Source organism: Triticum urartu, chromosome 3A (genome assembly GCF_056163025.1).
Source record: "Triticum urartu cultivar PI428250 chromosome 3A, HENAU_Tu73, whole genome shotgun sequence".
NCBI lineage: Eukaryota > Viridiplantae > Streptophyta > Magnoliopsida > Poales > Poaceae > Triticum > Triticum urartu.
In genome coordinates, this window is record NC_141875.1 from 639,583,372 (window position 1) to 639,603,943 (window position 20,572).

The following is a 20,572-nucleotide window of genomic DNA, read 5'->3' on the forward strand; positions in this document are numbered from 1 at the left end:
GGCCGAACCCGTTCGCCGCCGCCTCGTCTCCGGGGAAGCGCTCTGCCATGGCGACGGGCTCGGCGGTGGTAGAAAGGGAGAGAGAGGGGCTGTCGGTGGCGCTCGGGAGAGGAAGACGGAGACGGAGAGAGAGGGGCTGTCGGTGGCGCTCGGGAGAGGAAGACGGAGACGGAGAGAGAGGGGCTGGGCGGCGGCGAGGGGCGAGTCTGGTGTGGCACCGGCGAGAACCGCCGGCTTTTATAGCCGCTCCGCGCTGTGTGTACGCGTGTGAGGGAGGGGAGGCGTCGGCGCGCCGTCCCGAGACGCGCCGCCTGTGAGGAATTAATGGTAAGGCTGACCGGCGGCAGCCTTGCCATTGATTCCTCGCGGGAACCGAGGCAGTTGGGGGGGAGACGAGCCGCCGTGTCCCTGACGCGGCTGACCCGCGGCTTTTTCGCGCCAAAACAGTTCGCCCCAGCGCCCCCGGACGTCCCCCACCGGGTTCGGCCTGGGCCCGCCGGCGCTGTTTTCGGCCCAGCCCGGCAAAAATCGGGCTCCTGAAAACGCGACTAGACCGTTTTTTCAGCGCTAGCGCAAAAAAAACGTCTGAAGAGGCCTTCCCCTGAGCCGTCGGATCACCCCCGACGAGCCGAAACCGAACCTGACGAGCGAGCGGGCAGTCGCCGAGAAGAAACTCAAACCACCAGCAAAGCAGCCGTGCGACCGCGACGACGCAACCAACAGCAGCAGTGCAGCAGCGACCCGAGGAAAAAGAAAGTAAAAATGGTCGGACTCCACAGAGACCGGCCACGAGGTGGGAGGGTAGAGGCACGAAGCACGCACCAAAAATAAGAGAAGGGGGAAGGCGAGGCCGACGCCCGAAAATTACTTCGGGGGCCGGGGCGGAAGCGCGAATCCCCCCGAATCCCTCCCCTCCCTCCCCGATCCCGTCGCCTGCCAGATCTCGCCCCTCCCCCGGCGGGCCCGATCGCCATCGGCGGCGGCGGCTGGACCGGCCGGCCGCGGGCGGTTCCGGGCAGGGAGATCTCGCCGAGATTCGGTTTGGGGCGGGAGGAGCCGGGTGCCCATGGCGTCGGCGTCGGCCTCCACCGACGTCGCGTCCTCGCGCGAGGCGAGTCGCCAGGCCGGGAAGAAAGCGGTAGGTCCTCGCTGTTGCCTATTGCTTACGTAGCCGTCGGTCACCGGCAATTGCTTGATAATCAACACCATTTTGGCCCCGGTGCGCCCGACGGAATAGGAGAAATTGGATGTGCAGCATTGCTTACCGAGCTAGCATTACGATTGTAGTTCAAACAATCGTTTTAGCTCATCCTAGAGAAGCCAAACGGCGCCGGATTCGCCTCCCATCATGCCACCCTCATGCTGAAACCATATACAGTATATATTTTGCTATTTAGCCCTCTCTACACCACCGATTTACGTTGAATGCTAATTCGGCACGATTTTGAGTAGAGCTTGGCTCAAGAATGACACTGTCCTGTTTTCTGAACCAGCTGGAGGAGTTCCGTAAGAAGAAGAAGAAGGCCGCGAAGAAGGCCACCGCCGCTGTAGTAGACCAGGCAGCGCCTGTGGTTCCCAGCGTAGTGGAGAACCCCCTGCCAAATTCCAATAATGGTAACACCGGAGAGGGTTTGGTGTCTGCTTTGGACTCGAGCACACCAAGCACATCATCTGCGCCATCTGCTTCCTATGAGAATGGCCCAACCACTTCTTCCAGAGTCACCGGATTTCTGTCGAATGGTCCTGTAGTTGCAGATGCATCAGCTAATGTTACTACTGTTGCCCCCCTGCAAGATTCTGTTGATGACGGAGGGAGCAAGTTTTATGGAAACTTGAGCTTTTCCGATCTAGTTAATGGGCATCACGATGATTGGAGAGGCGATACTGCCCGTAAAAGGGTAGAGCTCAGTCCTGACAAGGATGCCCCTTTAACATCTAAATTAAGTGCATTTGGAAACACTGACAGTGGTTCCCAGTCTACTGAGGTCTTGTCAAAATGGGGAGGAAATTCTTTGTTGAGTCAAGTACATGGTATCGAGCAATCCAGTTCATTTTCATCCGGCAACCTTCTTGGGAAGACTGAAAGCACTTTCTCTCAGGATTACTCCCCAGAAAATGATATCTTCGTCCGCTCACGAGGTAAGATTGAAGCTCTATTTTCATATGTGTTGGCTACAATGCCTAATGACTGCCTTGACTATGCAGATCTTTAAACCTTTGTTTCTTCCCTTTGTGCAGCTACCTCCAAAGACTCTTCCCAAGCAGGGCACTCTGCATATACCAGCAACCAGGACTATGGCAGTATCTTTAGTAGTTCTAAGGTCGCTGATGGTTTAGATCATGATGCAAATATTGGAATGCTTCGGAATGCATTAAATTCCACATCTGCTAATTTTGATAAACAGGATCCTTTTCTGTCAACTGCTTATCCAACTGCATACAATCGATCTCGGCCATCTTTTCTTGATTCTATTGGGGTACAAAGAGCTCTTCCAGCAGAAGCCCCGTACGTTGAACCTTTGAAAGCAAGCAATAAGCTATTCAGCAGTTCAAATTCCGAGAGTTCTTCTGTTCAGCAGCCAAGCCAACAATCCACACAAAACAATGTCGTGGATAATTCTGTTATAGCAGGGAGACAAGAGTATAATAGTGAAAAGGGGCCATATGGCAATTCCATACTTCCTGATTCCTTGCCTTCCAAAGATGAAAAAAGTCTGCAGTATGGTAATCAAATGTTCCAAGATTTCACAAGTCGTGAGAAAGATGACGGTTTTGCATCACTAGAGCAGGTGATGAATGCCAACCACTATCTATTTGTTAACTTTGTTTTCCTTGATTATATGAACCAGCATTGCCGTAGCAAATTTTACAGAAGGCATATAATATGAAGAGTAGCCTGATTTATGCAAAAGTAGATGTTAACTTAGCGCTATTAGATTTAATGCCAGTTACACCCAGAACTAGTTGCAAACAAAAAATGTCAAGTTGTGACTAAATTAACTGTTGGTATAGTTGCTGTCTGTACGTAACCCAGAGGTTGCACCGCAGATTATCTTTCCACTGATTGTTTGTCAAGACTCCAAAAGGTTCTGTTACCACATATACGCTTGGCTCCTTAGATGCAATTGCTTCTTTGTTAGCGTTCTGTCGCGTTGTAATTGTTTATTTTTGTTTTTCATCAGTCCAGATTTCTGACCAACACAGTCATAATTTGATGTGCTGTGACAGTACTTCTTTTGCAATTAGCAATTTAGCATGCACATTTTGTTATTTAGGCCCTTCAACATAATGCTCATAGCTGCTCTGGTTTGGTTACCAGCTCATTGAAGATTTGACAACAGAGAAGTTTTCGTTACAAAGGACTTTAGAGAAATCTCAAGAACTAGCCCAAAATTTGGCAACGGATAACTCAGCATTGACAGATAAATTCAACCAACAGGTATGTGCACGTCCACAGAAGTTTCCATGGAGGTTTTCTTGCAATCAGTGGGAGGTGGATATGGTATCATCAGTTGATGAAAAAATTCATCAATAATTACCAAAAAAATCCATAATAGCGAGATATTTTCACATCATAGTAGTAACAAGAAGTTGGAATGTTAACATAATTCAGTTACTAGCTTCTGATAGGGCATAGTAAACTTAATTTCAAAATTTTGTGTTTTGCTGTCTCAGTGTTCCGCCTCGTTAAGGTACCTTAAGTTAAACTAGCACAACATGTCAGCAAAGTGGTTGCCTACTAATTCTCATCTACTCTGTGATGAAGCTCAATTTTAGTTTGATTCTGATTTCTTAGTGAGTATTTTCACAAGACATACCTGTAAAAATGGGACACAAGACATAGTGTAGACAAGACAAAAAATTGAAGTCACATCCCCAGGTTTTAAATGATAAAAATAGCAAGATCGATCAGTAGATCAATCGAATTCTTCCATGAATGAGAATGACAGTAAGCATGAATAAATACTTACTGTCATTTTGTTCTACTCATTTTTAATTGGTTTTAACTTTATGCATTGTTTTTTCCATCTGCAAATATCAGGCACACGTTATCAGCCAGTTGACCTCTGACATGGAGAGGTTGCAGGATGAAATTCAAGCTCAACTGGTTAGGTTTCTTCCGTCATTTCTAGCATTCAAAATATGTGAATATTTGAAAGTGTTCTCAGTTGTAGGACTCACTAAATGCTGATGTTGCTTTTGCTATGTTTGACTTATTGATCTGGTCGTGTATGGATCATCTATGTGATCAATGCTAGTGTAGTGCAACTCCCATATTAATGTGAATATTATATTTGTTATGAACATGTTTTCTTCCCCTTTGAAGCCTTTAAATTTCACATGCTACCTTGTGTTTCTTTCTAACTCTATTGGCACAACAGCTGGCACTTGAGACCATCAGATCGGAATATGCCAATGCCCAACTAGAATGCAATGCTGCAGATGAGAGGGGCAAAGTACTCGCAGCAGAAGTCATTCTATTGGAAGATAAGGTGCCTTTCTATCTCCTCGATTGCTTCCTGTGCATTAGCTATTTAATCTTGCAAATCGACCTGCCCTCTAAGGAGGATACAATGGTTGATGCTGTTTGAGAAAATGAGTTGTTTTGAGTATGTGATACCCCTGTAGTTCATAACTATCAGATATATTGTGGTAAAAAAAATAAGTAACTCCATATGCTATCTGGCCTCAGTATACATGTTTAGTTTTATGTTCATTGTAGCAAGGTTGTTTCCAGCATTTAGCCAGAGTTGGACCGTTGTGTACTGTACCAAGGTGCAGAACTGGGTAAACACCACCAGGAAGATGGCCAGGTGGAGTTGGCTTGGTAGGTGATGGGATTAGATCATGGGTGAGGTAGACAAACTTGGGGCGAGATTGATTTCTCGTTGCTTCAATATTTTGAATACAGTGCTCAGCCTATAGGGCATATAGAGTTGGAAATAACAAACCATCTAAACTATCCGTAACATAATTATCTATACTACTTGATAGCTTCCCTATAAGGCTATAACTAAGATATAGGCATGACTATTGCTTTCCACACTAGTGCTGTGATCTTCTGTTCCGCCGGCTTGGTCATGGGCTGCATCCTCCGCCCACAACATCAACATGAGCATTGTTAGCTTCAGCGGCTACCAATTTTGATGCATCTGTCAATTCTGCAGGCTCTTAAACTGAGGTCAAATGAGTTGAAACTTGAAAAGGAAGTGGAGGGTTTAAATTCAGAGATTTCTTCCTACAAGTGAGTTTTGAGCTATTTTGTTTTGCTAATCCCCATGTTGCAATTTTATGAATGCACCTTTCAAGGATACGGTGGGAGAACTCTCTTGTTTTTCATGGTTACCTAAAGAAAAAACATGGATGCTTGAAATTGCTGTGCTAATAAACATGAGAATCATATGTTAACTTGCCAAAGGATGGAACTAGCTAACGATACTGATTATTTTCCTTCATTTTTCTCTTACTATATATACACAGACGCAAAGTTTCTAGTCTAGAGAAGGAACGTCAACATCTTCAATCTACTGTTGAGGCTCTTCAAGAAGGTATATAGATGTGTACTTTAGTTTAGCACATACAAACAACACATTTTCCATTAAACTTTCCGATCTTGGTCAGTCCTAGAAAATCACTTTGTAACTTGTGTATTTTAGCCTCATGCACCCTTGTGGCACTTGTTTCACTATCTAATAATGAAAGTAAAACTAGATATTGGTGTTTTTGGAATAAGACAGGTAGCGTGTAGACATGACCTATACATGCCATTGTTACCACCATTTGACTTTAATATCCATATGTTTGGACAGAAAAGAAGCTCCTACACTCTAAATTGAGAAACATTCCTGTGAGTGAGAAGGTAAATGTCATAGAAAAACCATCAGTCGACAAAAGAGATGCATCAACTGCGACGGAGGATTTAGGTGCGGTATTACAATCCATCTTTGCTTGCCCAGCCCATACACGCCGACTACCTTTCTGCCTAACGGCAAATATATTTGTTCAGATACAGGGGAAAGCAGCTCTTCACAAACACTGACCAGTACCAGTGACCCATTACAAGATGTTGGAACATCTGTTTCACAGTTTAATAATATGTCTGATTTTCCTTCCTTCGGAGAGGCATCTTCTAGCATTCCAGACGATCAGCTCAGAATGATTGACAACATCAACTCCTTGATGTCGGAGGTAATCTCTTGAGTTTCTAGGGCTACTTTCTCACATCAACGAGTTGTTCCCAAACAACCTTAACTTGATTTTTGGACCCAAAATTTAACCACTCTTATGTTATTATCTTTTGCTTTGCAGTTAGCAGTGGAGAGAGAAGAGCTAATGCGGGCACTGAGAATCGAGTCATCCAACTGCTCCAAGCTGAAGGTATTCTTACGCAGCACATTTGTTTCAGTTAATTTTGTCCAGGGCTCTTCTTCCCCAACCGATATTGATAAGATGCCTGTACCATATGAGATGATTAAGCCCTAGGCACTTCTGCGACAGGCTTTTGTACTTAGAAACCCTATTTACTGGTAGACTTATCAGTCAAGATACACTTGTATTACTTCGGTTACAGTGCAGCAACTTATGCAAGTTACTCTTTTGTCTTGAAGGAGCTGAACAGGGATCTAACACAAAAGCTGGAGACTCAGACACAGAGACTAGAGCTATTGACTTCTGAAAGGATGGCCAATGAGAATGTCCTTGCAAGACAGGTCGACACACACTTCAATGATGCAACAATGTATGCTGATGAAGGGGACGAGGTATTTCCTACCAGCAGAGCTAATTGTAGATCTTTGAGAGCTTTCTTCATCTTAACATGCATTCGGTGTGCCAGTTATATGAACTATACCTTTGTGTTGCATCCAGAAATGCTCCGAACAGTTTATCTATACGTGCCTGACATATGATACTTTTGTCTAGGTTGTCGAAAGGGTGCTTGGCTGGATAATGAAGCTCTTCCCTGGAGGGCCAAAGCGTCGCACCAGCAAACTCCACTAGCAAAAATGAAGCTTTAGCATACAGAATGTCTCTTCATTTACATAATTTTTTTTGCCCGGTTTTGGTCATAGCATCGTGAGAAGTTGTATATTGGAGCCATTTGATGTAACCATTCTTTTTTCTTTCTACAGAAGATGAAACGAAAATGTTGGAGCTATACAACGTTGTATTGGACAGTAAACAGAATAGCCTCCAAGAATCATGTCCTCCCATCTTATATTTTGTCGCTATGGGTTGGGGGTGGATATGTAAAAGCTGTTACTCAGCAATTGTTGTACGGTTGTACCAAAGGCATTTTTCTTTTCTTTCCAAACTCCATATGTTTACTTTTATTTTCAATGTTAACAGAAGCATAGAAGGATCCTTGAGTAGTTCCGAATTATAGACGTTTTGGATATCTCAATACGGATTGAAATGAAACAAGCATACAAAAATGCAATTATACACTAAAATGCAACTATATACATACGATTATAATATGAAACAGAGGGAGCACAGATTGTAAGTGAATTGAACTGTGGCCTCAAATGGTATTATTCACTTCCGTGCCATCAATCAAACATAGAAAAGGCGGCAGCATGCCTGAAGTTGAACTGTGGCCTCAAATTTGACCAACCTAAGAATTTCGGTCTTCTACAGGAAAAAAACATAAATAACCTGCTCTGACAAATTGATTACTGAGTTGCATATTAGGTATTCACTGGCGTCTAATGCAGCGCCTCATGGCAAACAGAAGAAGCGACGCAGGCATGCTGGACTACTACTTCTTGTTGTGGGTAGGCACACTGAGATAGAACTTTGTGTTCCTGAAATCATCAAGAAGTGGATTGTATCCATCTTTGGTCCTCGTCTTCAGTGGCAGCCCAAACTCCTCCATAAAGGCAGCCGAATCAAGCTGGAAAAAACGTCAAATAGCAACTTACTCTCCAGTACTGAAGTTAAACAAATATATTAACTAAATTCGGATTCGGCACAAAGTGAGCTGTGCCGCAAAGGGAGGAAATTGGTACGTGCAAGCTGAACTTACTATGATTGTTCTCCTACTCTTCACAGGTTTAAATGCACCACGATTCATCTGGTCTTTCGAGAAACCAGAGCAGTGGTGGTCGATCTGCTCCAACAGCAAGAAATCGGTTGGGAAGAAGATATCTGCATCGCCCTGAAAGAGTGGCAGGTGGCATAACCAAGATTACTGATATACGGCGCAAAAGTTGTATTAAAAAGATGCACCAAACTACATCAGGGCTTGTTTTCTATTTTTATTCTTGGTTCTCTTTTCAAGACGATTTACACGGCTACTCCAGTAAGAGGAATAGATTGTCTGCCTACGACATAACAGCTCGTAATCGAACGTGTGAATAAAGTGAAAATGACAAACCTGTGCATCAAGATAGTTGGGATGATCCAAAGTTTTCCCATCCTTCTACAAGAAGGAAACAAGATGAATGAGACATTTGAAAGTGAGCGCATGATCTTCACATCAAATATGCTGGTAATTGCATGATCAACATATGACTGGAAAACATGGTTTCTACCATTCTCAGTTGATATTATTGACACTGGTTATTGCCTTACTGGAATGCACCAAATAGTCATAAAAGTGAAATAATAAATCGATCACCTTTGAAGAAACCAATGGAGCTCTATCGCCAGGTATGCTAACATCAGGAAGATAACTGAAGTCTGAAGCAATAAGGGACATACTTGGCAAAGCTTGATGCAAAGTATCCAGTAGTTTCTGCGTTAAGGTAAAAAAAACTCTGGATGTAAGCTGGCACATACACTAGCATCCAACATTAACGGGACAACAGTAGTTTATAATCTTACTAAGTAGCAGAAGGTCTGAAATACATACCAAGCATCCGGTTGGTAACCAAGCTCTCCGAGGCTTCGGGAATACTTTTGAGATGAGTCCATTTGCAGCGAATGATAGTTTTTCTCTCAAAGATGGATTCTCTTCATTCATGCCAACAATCTCACTGCAGCAGGAAACTAATGGGTCTTGCAATGGTTTGTAGACCTCACAGACTTGTGAACTTTCTTAAGAAAAAGGCAAGAAAAATTGATTAGTATAAGAGATAAAGAGATAAAGTAGCTACTAGCTAGATAATTTCAATAATAGTGAAAAGAGGTCTGTTCTCAATACAGAGCAAACATGCACGTAATATTAATTAGAAAAATAGCTATAGCCAAAAGCACAAGGAAGATGCTGAATTATTGATGTTCTAGAAGAAAAAAGGTGGCAGCCCTCCACAATAACATCAACCAAAATAAGGAACTATACAACCTGAATCAAGTTTAAAAAAAGCACCATTGGCCCGTGGCACAAGAAAATGTAAAAGAATACTATAATATTATTTTGCAAAGAAATTTCCCTCTCCGCCTATGTTGTCTCAGCGTAGCCGGTCCCAAGCCCGGGTAAAGGAGTATTGTGATATGCTTGGCGAGCCAGCATCAAAACTCGGCCACTCTTTTGGAGATGAAACCCAGAAGAACATTGTTGGGGCGTAACCCTCTTAGCGACGCGCCATACCGGAACCCGGTTGTGGTGTTAAATGGGCAAGGGCCGGGCCCTCACCCCCTTGGTGGCGCGCCGTATCTTGATCTGGATACGGTGATAAGTGAGCAAGGATCGGGTCATCGCATTGTTAGTGACGCGCTACGTCGGCGCCAGGGTGTAGCAAAAAATGAGCAAGGGTCTTTGCATTTGACTCGATGAGTGCAAAGGGCAAGGAAGCTAGCCGAGTCTAGGAGGATCCGCATGAAGTTGGAACGTAGGGTCCCTGATGGGTAAGTTACGAGAGTTAGTTGATGCAGCGGTGAGGAGAGGTGTTGATATCCTTCGCGACCAAGAAACCAAATGGAGGGGACAGAAGGTGAATGAGGTGGAGGATAGCGGTTTCAAGCTCTAGTACACGGGGACAACCACCAACAGAAATGGAGTAGGTATCTTGATCAACAAGAGCCTTAGGTATGGAGAGGTAGATGTCAAGAGGCAAGGGGACTGGATTATCCTGGTCAAGCTAGTTGTTGGGGGCTTAGTCCTCAATGTTGTCAATGCGTATGCCCCACAAGTAGGCCACAATGAGAGAACCAAGAGGGAGTTCTGAGAAGGCCTAGAGGACATGGTTGGGAGTGTACCCATTGGCGAGAAGCTCTTCAATGGAGGAGACCTCAATGTCCACGTGGGTACATCCGACACAGATTTTGAAGAGGTGGATGGGGCCTTTGGCTATGGCATCAGGAATCAAGAAGGAGAGGATGTCTCCAGCTTTGCCCTAGCCTACGACATGATCATAGCTATCACCCTCTTTATAAAGAGAGAATCCCATCTAGTGACTTTTAGTAGTGGCCAACACTCTAGCCAAATTGATTTCGTCCTCTCAAGAAGAGAAGACAGACGTGCTTGCTACAGATGATACCTGAAGAGAGTGTTGTCCCTCAACATAAGCTTGTGGTGGCTGACTTCCGCTTTCAAATTCATGCCAGTGGGATAAGCGAGCCAAAGTCGCTAGAACAACGTGGTGGAAGCTCAAGGGGGAGGCAGCTCAGGCTTTCAAGGAGAGGGTTATTAAGGAAGGCTTTTGGGAGGAAGGAGTTGATGCAAACAACATGTGGATAAAGATGGCGACTTGCGTCTGGAAGGTGGCTTCAGAGGAGTTTGGAGTGACAAGGGAAGTAGAAGAAAAGCTAAAGATACCTGGTGGTGGAACAATGATGTCCAGAAGGCTATTAAGGAGAAGAAAGAATGTTTCAGACGCCTACACCTGGATACGTGTGCAGACAATATAGAAAAGTATAGGGTGGAAAGGAAGAAGGCAAAGCGAGTCGTGAGTGAAGCAAGGGGTCGGGCGTATGAGGACCTCTACCGGTGTTTAAGCACAAAGGAAGGCGAAAAGGACATCTATAAGATGGCCAAAATCCAAGAGGAAGACGAAGGGTGTCGACCAAGTCAAGTGCATCAAGGAGAGAGCATATCAGCTCCGGGTGAAGGACGATGAGATCAAGCGTAGATGGCAAGAGTACTTCAACAAGCTGTTCAATGGGGAGAATGAGAACTCTACCATTGAGTCAGACGACTCCTTTGATGATGCCAACAGACATTTTGTGCGGCGAATCCAGGAGTCCGAGGTCAGGTAGGCTTTTAAAAGGATGAAAGGAGGCAAGGCGACCTATATCCCCATTGAGGTGTGGAGAGGCCTTGAAGACATAGCGATAGTATGGCTAACTAAGCTTTTCAACCTCAATTTTCGATCAAACAAGATGCCTGAAGAATGGAGGCGCAGTATATTAGTACCAATCTTCAAGAACAAGGGGAATATTCAAAGTTGTACTGGCTACCATGGAATTAAGCTGATGAGCCATACAATGAAGCTATGGGAGAGAGTCATTGAGCATCGTTTAAGAAGGATGACAAGCATGATCAAAAATCAGTTTTGTCTCGGAGGTCGACAATGGAAGCCATTTTCTTGGTACGACAACTTATGGAGAGATACAGAGAGGAAAAGGACCTACATATGGTGTTCATTGACTTGGAGAAGGAGGAAAAGGACCTACATATGGTGTTCATTGACTTGGAGAAGGCCTATGATAAGATGCCGCAAAATGTCATGTGGTGGGCCTTGGAGAAACACAAGGTCCCAACAAAGTACATTACCCTCATCAAGGACAAGTACGACAATGTTGTGACAAGTGTTCGAACAAGTGATGGCGACAATCATGACCTTCCAATTAAAATAGGACTGCACCAAGGGTTAACTCTAAGCCCTTATCTTTTTTGCTTTGGTGATGGATGAGGTCACAAGGGATACACAAGAAGATATCCCATGGTGTACTCTTTGGGTCTGTCTGGTAGGGTGTATGAAGGGTGCATGAGAGCAAAAGTTCCCTTCTCGACCCACTTTTGGGTGTTTGGTAGAGTGTATGAAGGGTGCATGGGTCCACACTAGCTTAACACAAATACACTAGGAGCATGCATGAAGAGGGGTGGTGAGATGAGCATGCACGAAGAGGGAACAACTATGCTGAGATGAGAATGCAACCAAACACACCCTTTGTGGATGATGTGGTGCTAGTCGACGATAGCCGGGCGGGGGTTAATAGAAAGCTGGAGCTGTTAAGACAAACTTTAGAACCGAAAGGTTTTAGGCCTAGCAGAACTAAGACTAAGTACATGAGGTGTGGTTTCAGTACTACCAGACATGAGGATGAGAAGTTAGCCTTGATGGGCAGGTGGTACCTCGATGTGATATTGATGAAGATGTGACCCATCGAATCAAAGCAGATGGATGAAGTGGCGCCAAGCTTCTAGCATTCTCTGCGATAAGAGTCCCAGAAAGCTAATAAGGCAGGTTCTATAGGACGGCGATTCGATCTGCGATGTTGTATGGCGTTGAATGTTGGCCAACTAAAAGGTGACATGTCCAACAGCTAGGTGTAGCAGAGATGCGCATGTTGAGATGGATGTGTAGCCACACAAGAAAGGAGCGGCTCCGGAATGATGATATACGTGAGAGAGTTGCAGTGACGCCGATTGAAGAGAAGCTTGTCCAACATCGTCTGAGATGGTTTGGGCATGTTCAGCATAGGCCTCCAAAAGTGTCAGTGCATGGCGGGCGGTTAAGGCGCGCTGATAATTGCAAGAGAGGTTGAGGTAGACCAAACTTAACATGGGGGAGTTTGTAAAGAGAGACCTGAAGGACTGGAATATCACCAAAGATTTAGCCATAGACAGGGGTGCGTGGAAGTTAGCTATCCACGTGCCAGAACAATGGCTTGGTTTCAATATCTTATGAGTTTCAACTCCAGCCCTCCAACTCGTTTGGGACAGAAAGGCGTTATTGTTGTTGTTGTTGAGAATGGAACACATATTAGCATAAAACTATATTTCCACCAGCATGAACAACAAATAGTATTGGAGTCAAGCAATAAGTAGCAAAATCCAATCCTTCAAGCTAATACGGAACGAGAATTCTGCAAAATGCCAAAAATGTTTGATTAAGGAATCGTTTAAAATATGAAAATCAGTAGGCACCATAGGCTGATTCTTTTATCATATTTTCTCAAGTCAAGGATCCCATTGAACTACCATCCCACATAAACAGTGAATCTAAGAGCAAAAGAAAAAGGATACTTGAGATCGTGTTTGCCAGGTCTAGGAATCCACATTATTGACGCACTCTTCAAATATAACACAGAGCAAAGGTTCTAGCTAAATTTTAAAAAGGAGTTTGGAATTTGAATTTTTTTTTACAAACCTGCCATTTACTTTTTCAATCCACACCTCCATCCATGGAGAGACCTGATCTGGTGAATAGACAAGGTCATGAGGTAGATTGTCAAGTACCTGACATTCCACCAAAAGAAAGTTACTGCTGCACGAACATCGCCCTTAAGATACGATTGCAAAACTAAAATTTATATATTATGATTAGCTTAGTTCACTCAGAACCAGGACATATTAGCAATGCAGATAATATAGCAGACAGAATTATTATCAGCCAGTAGTACCAGCATGGCAATAATACGATGGCATGCCTGACATGACTGGTGACCCTATTTTGGACTGTTACATGAAAATGGTAAGCAAACATAAACGGAACAGGGAAAGCATCAGCGCTCTTTTGCAATATCAAGCCCAAATAGAGATACTAGTGATGGCACAAGAGCTGGGAAGTAGTCTTACAAACATCTTACATTGTCAAACTCAAGAAGTTTGACACAAAAAAGTATGCTTCTAGCCAATGTGAACTAATTGCTGGTACACTTTATGACAACAGTGATGGCGTTTTGTTTCTTTGACTGGGCAAATCCTAGCAGTACATACCTCAAGCATTAGCACCCAGCATGGTTGAGGATCCTTGCTGCCTGCAAATGGAAATAGGAAAAACCAATCATTTCAAAGGTAATACTGTAATAGTAATTAGTAAATACTGATACCCTGAGACTGAATGCTGGATATATATGTGATTTTGGAATGGGGATATAAGTAGAAATGGAGCCAGTGTCATCCCCAATTATTTTACTACATCTGTCAGCACAGCATAAAAGTTAATCTAGGGACTTGTATATAGTACAATATGAGCTATTGCAGGTTGAAAACAATGCAAAATGGTGATCAAAGCTCAGGTAACTGATCTTGGACAAGGGTTATTGTAGGAAAGATCCGACATCGATAGCTAGGCACAAGAAGCCAGCTTACCCCATCCAGCTACGTCAGTTGCATCACGATGCTCCACTGTGAACTTTGACAAATGGCTCTGCACTTCACCGACAGTTTCCAACTGCTTTTCAGCAAGGGAGGAGCTAATCTCTACTGAGCTAGCAAATGAAGATGAAAGGAAGGTCAAAGCATAATTGATAACCTAAAAGTAAAATGCTGGAAAGGGTGAGAATATAAGGCAGCATGAAAGTAGCCAATGTTATGAATGTTGATATGACGATACATGTATGTACGTACCACGTTATTTGGCCTTACCAAACAAATAGGACTCTGTAGTCTCGCTGAGCAACTTCAATTAAGTAGGACAAGGAAAATGACAAAAGAGCTGCTTACATGTATTTCATATTATTGTAGACTTTTGGCGGGGCATTTAACATCATGTAATCAAGTACGCACTTTGCACATGTCCCGGATCCACCTCCGATTTCATATATCTGATCATTACAGGAATCCAATTCAGATGGCTTGGTAAGAAAAGAAGTAAACATGATAATGTGTCATGATATGACAAAATTCACAAGTGAATCTAGAAGCTTCGCCCATCGAGATGTGAAGCTATAAGACAGGAAAATTATGGGTGCACCTTCAATGGGACTGAAAGATTAGCCGTGCGAAGGATTGACGCAGCTATTGCATAGGCATACCATGGCTGCACCAGAGTAGGAAAACATGCATCAGTGGCTAAATTGGAAAGAAAATCGAGATCACATTCTCTTTTAAGTTTTAACAGCTCAGGCACAAAAGGGCACCTTAAAAAGCTCCACTGGAGTAAACCAAGAGATATCATGCATCTTATACAGCTTATCAAGATGCTTCATGTACGCATTCCTCCCTGCGTGATATAACACCAAATTATTTACAGCTATACGCACATGTCCGAGTTGTCAACACAGACAGCATTGCACATAACCAGCACTGACCAATGCATGAATAGTGTTTAGACTACTCTACTCCGAGCACACACGCGTACAACATGTTTGTGGAAATGCCGCCCCGACAAACAACTGAAGAAATCCAAACTTCGTCGATCAAGTGTACTCCAACAGACCGAATTCGGCAAAGAGGCAGGGGGGCAATCAGTACCGTCGAGCTTGTGGAAGCGGATGGCGGAGTCGAGCACGCCGACGGGCCCCGACCGCTTGGAGAAGTAGCCGTGGTTGGGGTCGTAGAGCGCCGACCTCACGAAATCGCGCACCTGCGATGGGAAGCTCCCCTGTCAAGGAAGCAGCCACTACAGGGAGATCTCGGAGTGATCAGAGAGCCTCGACGTTTACCAGAACGGGCTTGTCGCCGGCGACGATCCCCGACGAGAACAGCGCCGCCGGGGCCCACCGCGCCGCGCGCCGGAGCGCGGGTATGGTCGCCAGGTACGCCGGCGCCATGCCGTAGGGAGCGTGTCGCTGCTGCGGCGGCGGCGGCGCTTCTGGACCTTTCCTCCGAAACAGAAATGAAATGGACACTTGCTGGGCCGTTTCGGGTGCTTTTGGCAGAACGTTTCGAGCCCAACTCCGAGCCCGTCTCCTCCCCCCACTGCACAAGAAGAGAAGCCCACGGCCGCCGTCGGGTCGCCGGCTCACACAGACAGAAGCGAAAAGTTGGGGAGGGAGGGAGAGGGAGAGAGCGCGATGCCGCGTGCGCTTGGTGGGAAGGGGAGGGGGAGGATCGGTGCTCCGACGAGGCCCATCGCGGCGATCCCCGTCGCCGACGGCGGCAACCGGCGGATGGCGTTCGAGGTGCGCAAGGCGGGGCTGATGAGGAAGGCGAAGGAGCTCGCGGAGATGGCCGACGCGCCCGTCGCGGTGCTCTGCTCGGGCCTCGACGGCCAGGGCGCCCTGCAGTGCTGGCCGTCGACGGAGACGGCGAGGGCGGTGGTGGGCCGGTTCCTCGCGCTCCCGAAGGAGGCCCAGATCGTGTTCGATCACGCCAACTACGTCGCGGGCGTGCGCGACGTGCAGGGGTCCAGGCTGGCCAGGGTGCGGACGGGCGGCCTCGCCGCCGCGCTCGCGCCGTGGGAGAGCCCGCTCGACGGGATGCCGGAGGACGCGCTCCGGGAGCTGCTAGGTTCCGTCGGCAAGTCCCTCGATGCCACACGGAGCAGGATCCGGAGGCTGCAGACCCGGCGTCGCGAGAGCGTGGCGGAGAACTTCGTGGTGGCGGGGGAGGGCCACGCGAGCGGCGAGGTGCTGGGGACGCGGAGGCAGCCACGGGACGCCGCCACGGCCCCCGGTGCTGCGCGGAAGAAGCAGCTGGCGGAGAAGCCCGCCGCCGCCGACGGCGCTGCGCGGATGAAGCAGCCGCTGGAGGGTCCCAAGGAGAAGCCCGTGCGCGCCGCCCCGTTCGACCCCGGGATGATCGAGTACTACATCAACGTGGGCGGGTACGTGATGGAGCGCGACGCCTACGACTTCATCCGGTACGACCTCGGAATGCTCCCGCCCAGCCTCGAGCCCGAGCCGCCGGAGCCGGACTACGACGAGCCGCTGCGTCTGTGGTCGTGGGACGACTCCTCCTTCCCGCAGAGCGCGCCGCCGCCCAAGTGAGCCGCCTACGTGCCGGCTGCACAGAACACCGTGTGACGAGTTCGCCCAACTTTGGAGGATGGCATCGTGGGGCTCTTGTCACCGCCGCCGCTATCTACTAGCTTAGCTTGGTTCCGTAGTACCTACCGACAATGGCTTCACCGGCCGGTCTCGCCGCGCAGTCCCGATCGATTTCCCCGGACAGCCATGGCGTGGAACTGGCATTGCTAGCTGAAGTCAGAGAAGTACTAGTAGTACTAATAACTGTAGAACCAAACACTGTAGATCAAAGAAACACCGTAGATCGATGAAATGTGGTTGGATAAAAAGGCACCAAAGCCGATTTCGGCTTGGAACATCAAAACCTTCCTCTGGCGAACTTGAGCAGCATCGCACCGTTTTGAATGTGCAAGCTGATCACTCCAAGACCATCATGTTTTCGGGGATGACAAACCATGCCGCAAGCGGCCAGGGAATTGCATTTCTCAACATTTTCAGTGTTCTTATTCCGCAGGCAGTGACGTCTGATCTTGTCCAGTTGAGCTAGGATCTTTGGATGTAGTTGTATGGTGCCATGGTGAATGTTGCCACAAACACTTTTAAAAAGGGGGGCAATCAACTCTTGAATTTTGTTATTTTCATCGAATCGTACACAATATTTGTAGGTATTTTACAAAGACAAAATCCAATTAAACAAAGTAGTTCATAAAATCCTAAAAAGTGAAATGGCCGACCAAATCAACATTCAAAGATGGTGTCGTAGGTCGAATTGAGGACAACATACGGTGCGGTCCATGATGGTGGGTGTGCTAACACATGGTGCCTTCGGTACATAATCACAATGCTATAGCCTAAACAAACTCAGCTATAGAAATATCGTAAAACAAAAGGTGATTGGAACCTATGGAGTTGAGTGTAATTTTGCATATAATAACAATAAAATACACTAATATACATATTATCAATAATGTAGATGTCTGATTTTAAAGCATTTTGTTTTTTCTAGGAAGAAAAAACTCAGCCCCCTAACCGAAAGCCCTCTCTTGAGGGCGACTTTCTCCCAAACCCAGCCTGAAGGTTATGGTCTAAAACAAGGCGTGCAACAGCAAGTTCGGAGCCAGAACCTCTCGGCTAAACAAAAGTGTGCAACAACATACCCTGAGGCTCCATGAAGGCCACCTAGAGGGTGTCCGAAGGTTCTGGACCGGCCCGGAGGTTCTTGGCACACTCGTCTTATGTCAGATTTGAAGGCCGGGAGGGGAGGGGGGCGGATTTCGTCTTTTTATGAAAAAATCAAGTCGCCTCATATATAGATGAGCGGTGACGACCGATAAAAACACAATCAATTGAATCAATCTAGTACTTTTCCATCTCCTATTTTCCCTTCCCTCATTTTATGCTTCGTATTCTTCGTTATTCTTAGTCTTTGATGACATTAACTCCTAGGCTCTAGGGATGGCCAAGCCGAACTAGTTGGGGCAGCCCATTATCGTTGTACTCTTAGACGGGGGCCTTTCTAAGCATGTGGGGTTTTGGGTCTTCAAAAATTCTCGCTCCCGTGACTCCACTCAGTACGGAATCTTTGAACGGTTAACTGTGATAATTGTTACTACAAAGGAATCTTGATGAAGAGTTTGCAATCTTCATTGTTAATTGATTTACTTATATAGATGTACATAATTCATATGTTGGTGTTGCTATATCTTTTGATGAGCATACTGTATTGACTAGCCCTAGAATTTTTAACTATGCATATGATTAATGCATCAACAATCATACAAATATCCATATGCCGATGAACAACATCATGAAAAATCTGATTAATCATCATACTATGGTTAGGAATTTTAATAACACGCACATGTGCCGGTATCAACACAAAACATTGCACAGAATCAGCATCGAGCAAACATGAGTATTGTTTAGCATCCAGCCAGGAAAGAACAATCGAGCCCCAAATGGTTGTACAAGATTGAATAAAAGCCATTCCTCTCGGAGCCCGTAGGCATGGAACCTGTTCGTGGAAATGCCGCCCCAGCAAACAACTCAAGAAAACTAAACTTTGTTGATCAGGGGCTCTTTCGGGTGCTTTTGGAAGAGCGTTTCGGGCCCAACTCCGAGCCCATTCGAAGGCGCGCGGTCTGTATACGATGAAGCCAACTGCCGCCGTCGGGTCGCCGGCTCACACAGAAGCGAAAAGTTGGGAGGAGAGAGATGGAGAGAGGGAGAGCAATGCCGCGCGGGCGCCGTGGCAGGGGGAGGGGGAGGGGCAGGGCTCGGACCCCCGTCGCCGACGGCGGCAACCGCGGGGAGGTGAGCAAGGCGAAGGAGCTCGCAGAGGCGGGCTAGGAGGACGCGAGCGGCGAGGCGCACGACTGGGTAGAGGTGCCGGTGGTGAGGAGGCAGCCGCGGGGCGCCGCCGCCGACGACGACGCTGCGCGGATGAAGCAGCTGGTGGAGGATCCCAAGGAGAAGACCGCCGCGGCCGACGACGCGGCTGCGCGGATGAAGCAGGCGGTGGAGAATCCCGTGCCCGCCGTCCCGTTCGACCCCGGGATGGTCGAGTACTACTACATCAACGTTGGCGGGTGCGTGATGGAGCACGACGCCTACGACTTCATCCGGTACGACCTCGGGATGCCCCAGCGCGACGAGAGCGTGGCGGGCGAGGGGCACGCGAGCGGCGGGGTGCAGGGGATGCGGGGGCAGCCACGGTGCTCCGACGACGACGATGCCGCGTGGACGAAGCAATTGGTGGAGGATCTCAAGGAGAAGCCCCGGCGCGACGAGAGCGCGGCGGAGAACTTCTTGGCGGGCCAAGAAGACGCGAGCGGCGAGGTGCAGGTGCCGGCGGTGTGGGGCCAGACACGGAGCGCCGCCGCGGCCGACGACGCGGCTGCGCGGATGAAGCAGGCGGTGGAGGAGCCCGCGCCCGCCGCCCCGTTCGACCCCGGGATGATCGAGTACATCAACGTTGGCGGGTACGTGATGGAGCGCGACGCCTACGACTTCATCCAGTACGACCTCGGGATGCCCCCGCCCAGCCTCGAGCCCGAGCCGCCGGAGCCAGGCCACGACGAGCCGCTGCGGCTGTGGTCGTGGGACTCCTCCTCCTCCCCCCACAGCGCGCCGCCGCCGCCGCCCAAGTGAGGTGCGTACGTGCTGGCTGTAGAACGGGTGGTGTGACAGGTTCGCCCAGTTTTGGAGCATTCGCATGGTAGGGCTCTTGTCGCTGCCGCTATCTAGCTGGGTTCCGCCGTACCGACAGTGGCTTCACCGGCGGGACTCGCCGCGTAGGTAGTCCCCGATCGATTTTCCCGGACAACGTCGGCATGGGAAACCAATGTAGACCACCGGCATCGCTATAGTCTGTAGAAGTAACTGTAGGAAGCTGTAGATGGAAGAAACACCGTAGATCGACGAAATGCACAAGGACCGATTTCCCCTTGAAACATCGAAAACTTTTTTTTTGTCTGCAAAACAAATTGAGCGTGAGGTTGCAAAAGTGAGCAGCAGCAAAATGCAAGGGAATGACTATAGCTCTTAGATATGTTTCTTGGTCGACGTTGTTACCGAAACCAACCACATGCCAGTATTTTGGTCATGTTCAAAATGTTGATTCTTATTTGGATGGTTGCTAATGTTTTTCTTGTCCATACTTTTTAGTCAACTCTAATTGTGTGTGTGTGTGTGTGTGTGTGTGTTAATTTTGTCCCAAATGGGGGCAACGATAACATGAATATATGTTTTTATAGCAAAAAAGAAAGAATTATATGGTTTTCATGATGTGTAAGTGCATTTTTTAGTTATTTTTGCATGTCTACATGACTTA

General features: G+C 47.0%; 3 protein-coding genes across 4 annotated transcripts; 2 read left to right on the forward strand and 1 right to left on the reverse strand.

The window, feature by feature from the left end:
- The first annotated feature begins 757 nt into the window (after nucleotides 1-757).
- On the forward strand, nucleotides 758-7,304 carry BLI (protein BLISTER). 2 transcript variants are annotated; one of them, XM_048709706.2, is made up of 13 exons: nucleotides 758-1,138; nucleotides 1,494-2,139; nucleotides 2,239-2,789; nucleotides 3,320-3,439; nucleotides 4,043-4,108; nucleotides 4,383-4,493; nucleotides 5,169-5,245; nucleotides 5,482-5,549; nucleotides 5,811-5,924; nucleotides 6,014-6,189; nucleotides 6,310-6,378; nucleotides 6,609-6,761; nucleotides 6,922-7,304. In XM_048709706.2, the coding sequence occupies exons 1-13, from the start codon at nucleotides 1,067-1,069 to the stop codon at nucleotides 6,997-6,999; spliced, it is 2,301 nt and encodes a 766-aa protein (XP_048565663.1). In that variant the 5' UTR covers nucleotides 758-1,066; the 3' UTR covers nucleotides 7,000-7,304. The 2 variants fall into 2 exon arrangements, with proteins under 2 accessions (XP_048565663.1, XP_048565662.1); XM_048709705.2 differs by having other exon boundaries at nucleotides 760-1,138; nucleotides 6,008-6,189.
- Nucleotides 7,305-7,505: 201 nt separating this feature from the next.
- LOC125545684 (NADH dehydrogenase ubiquinone complex I, assembly factor-like protein (DUF185)) lies at nucleotides 7,506-15,707 on the reverse strand. The gene is made up of 13 exons (XM_048709707.2): nucleotides 15,496-15,707; nucleotides 15,305-15,416; nucleotides 14,971-15,053; nucleotides 14,805-14,870; nucleotides 14,555-14,655; nucleotides 14,201-14,319; nucleotides 13,826-13,866; nucleotides 13,257-13,345; nucleotides 8,855-9,035; nucleotides 8,621-8,737; nucleotides 8,378-8,422; nucleotides 8,027-8,158; nucleotides 7,506-7,894 (listed from the first exon to the last, which is right to left on the reverse strand). The coding sequence occupies exons 1-13, from the start codon at nucleotides 15,601-15,603 to the stop codon at nucleotides 7,760-7,762; spliced, it is 1,329 nt and encodes a 442-aa protein (XP_048565664.1). The 5' UTR covers nucleotides 15,604-15,707; the 3' UTR covers nucleotides 7,506-7,759.
- Nucleotides 15,708-15,741: 34 nt separating this feature from the next.
- Nucleotides 15,742-17,130, forward strand: LOC147981017 (uncharacterized). The gene has a single exon (XM_087513758.1). The coding sequence runs from the start codon at nucleotides 15,847-15,849 to the stop codon at nucleotides 16,759-16,761; it is 915 nt and encodes a 304-aa protein (XP_087369884.1). The 5' UTR covers nucleotides 15,742-15,846; the 3' UTR covers nucleotides 16,762-17,130.
- The last annotated feature ends 3,442 nt before the right edge of the window (nucleotides 17,131-20,572 follow it).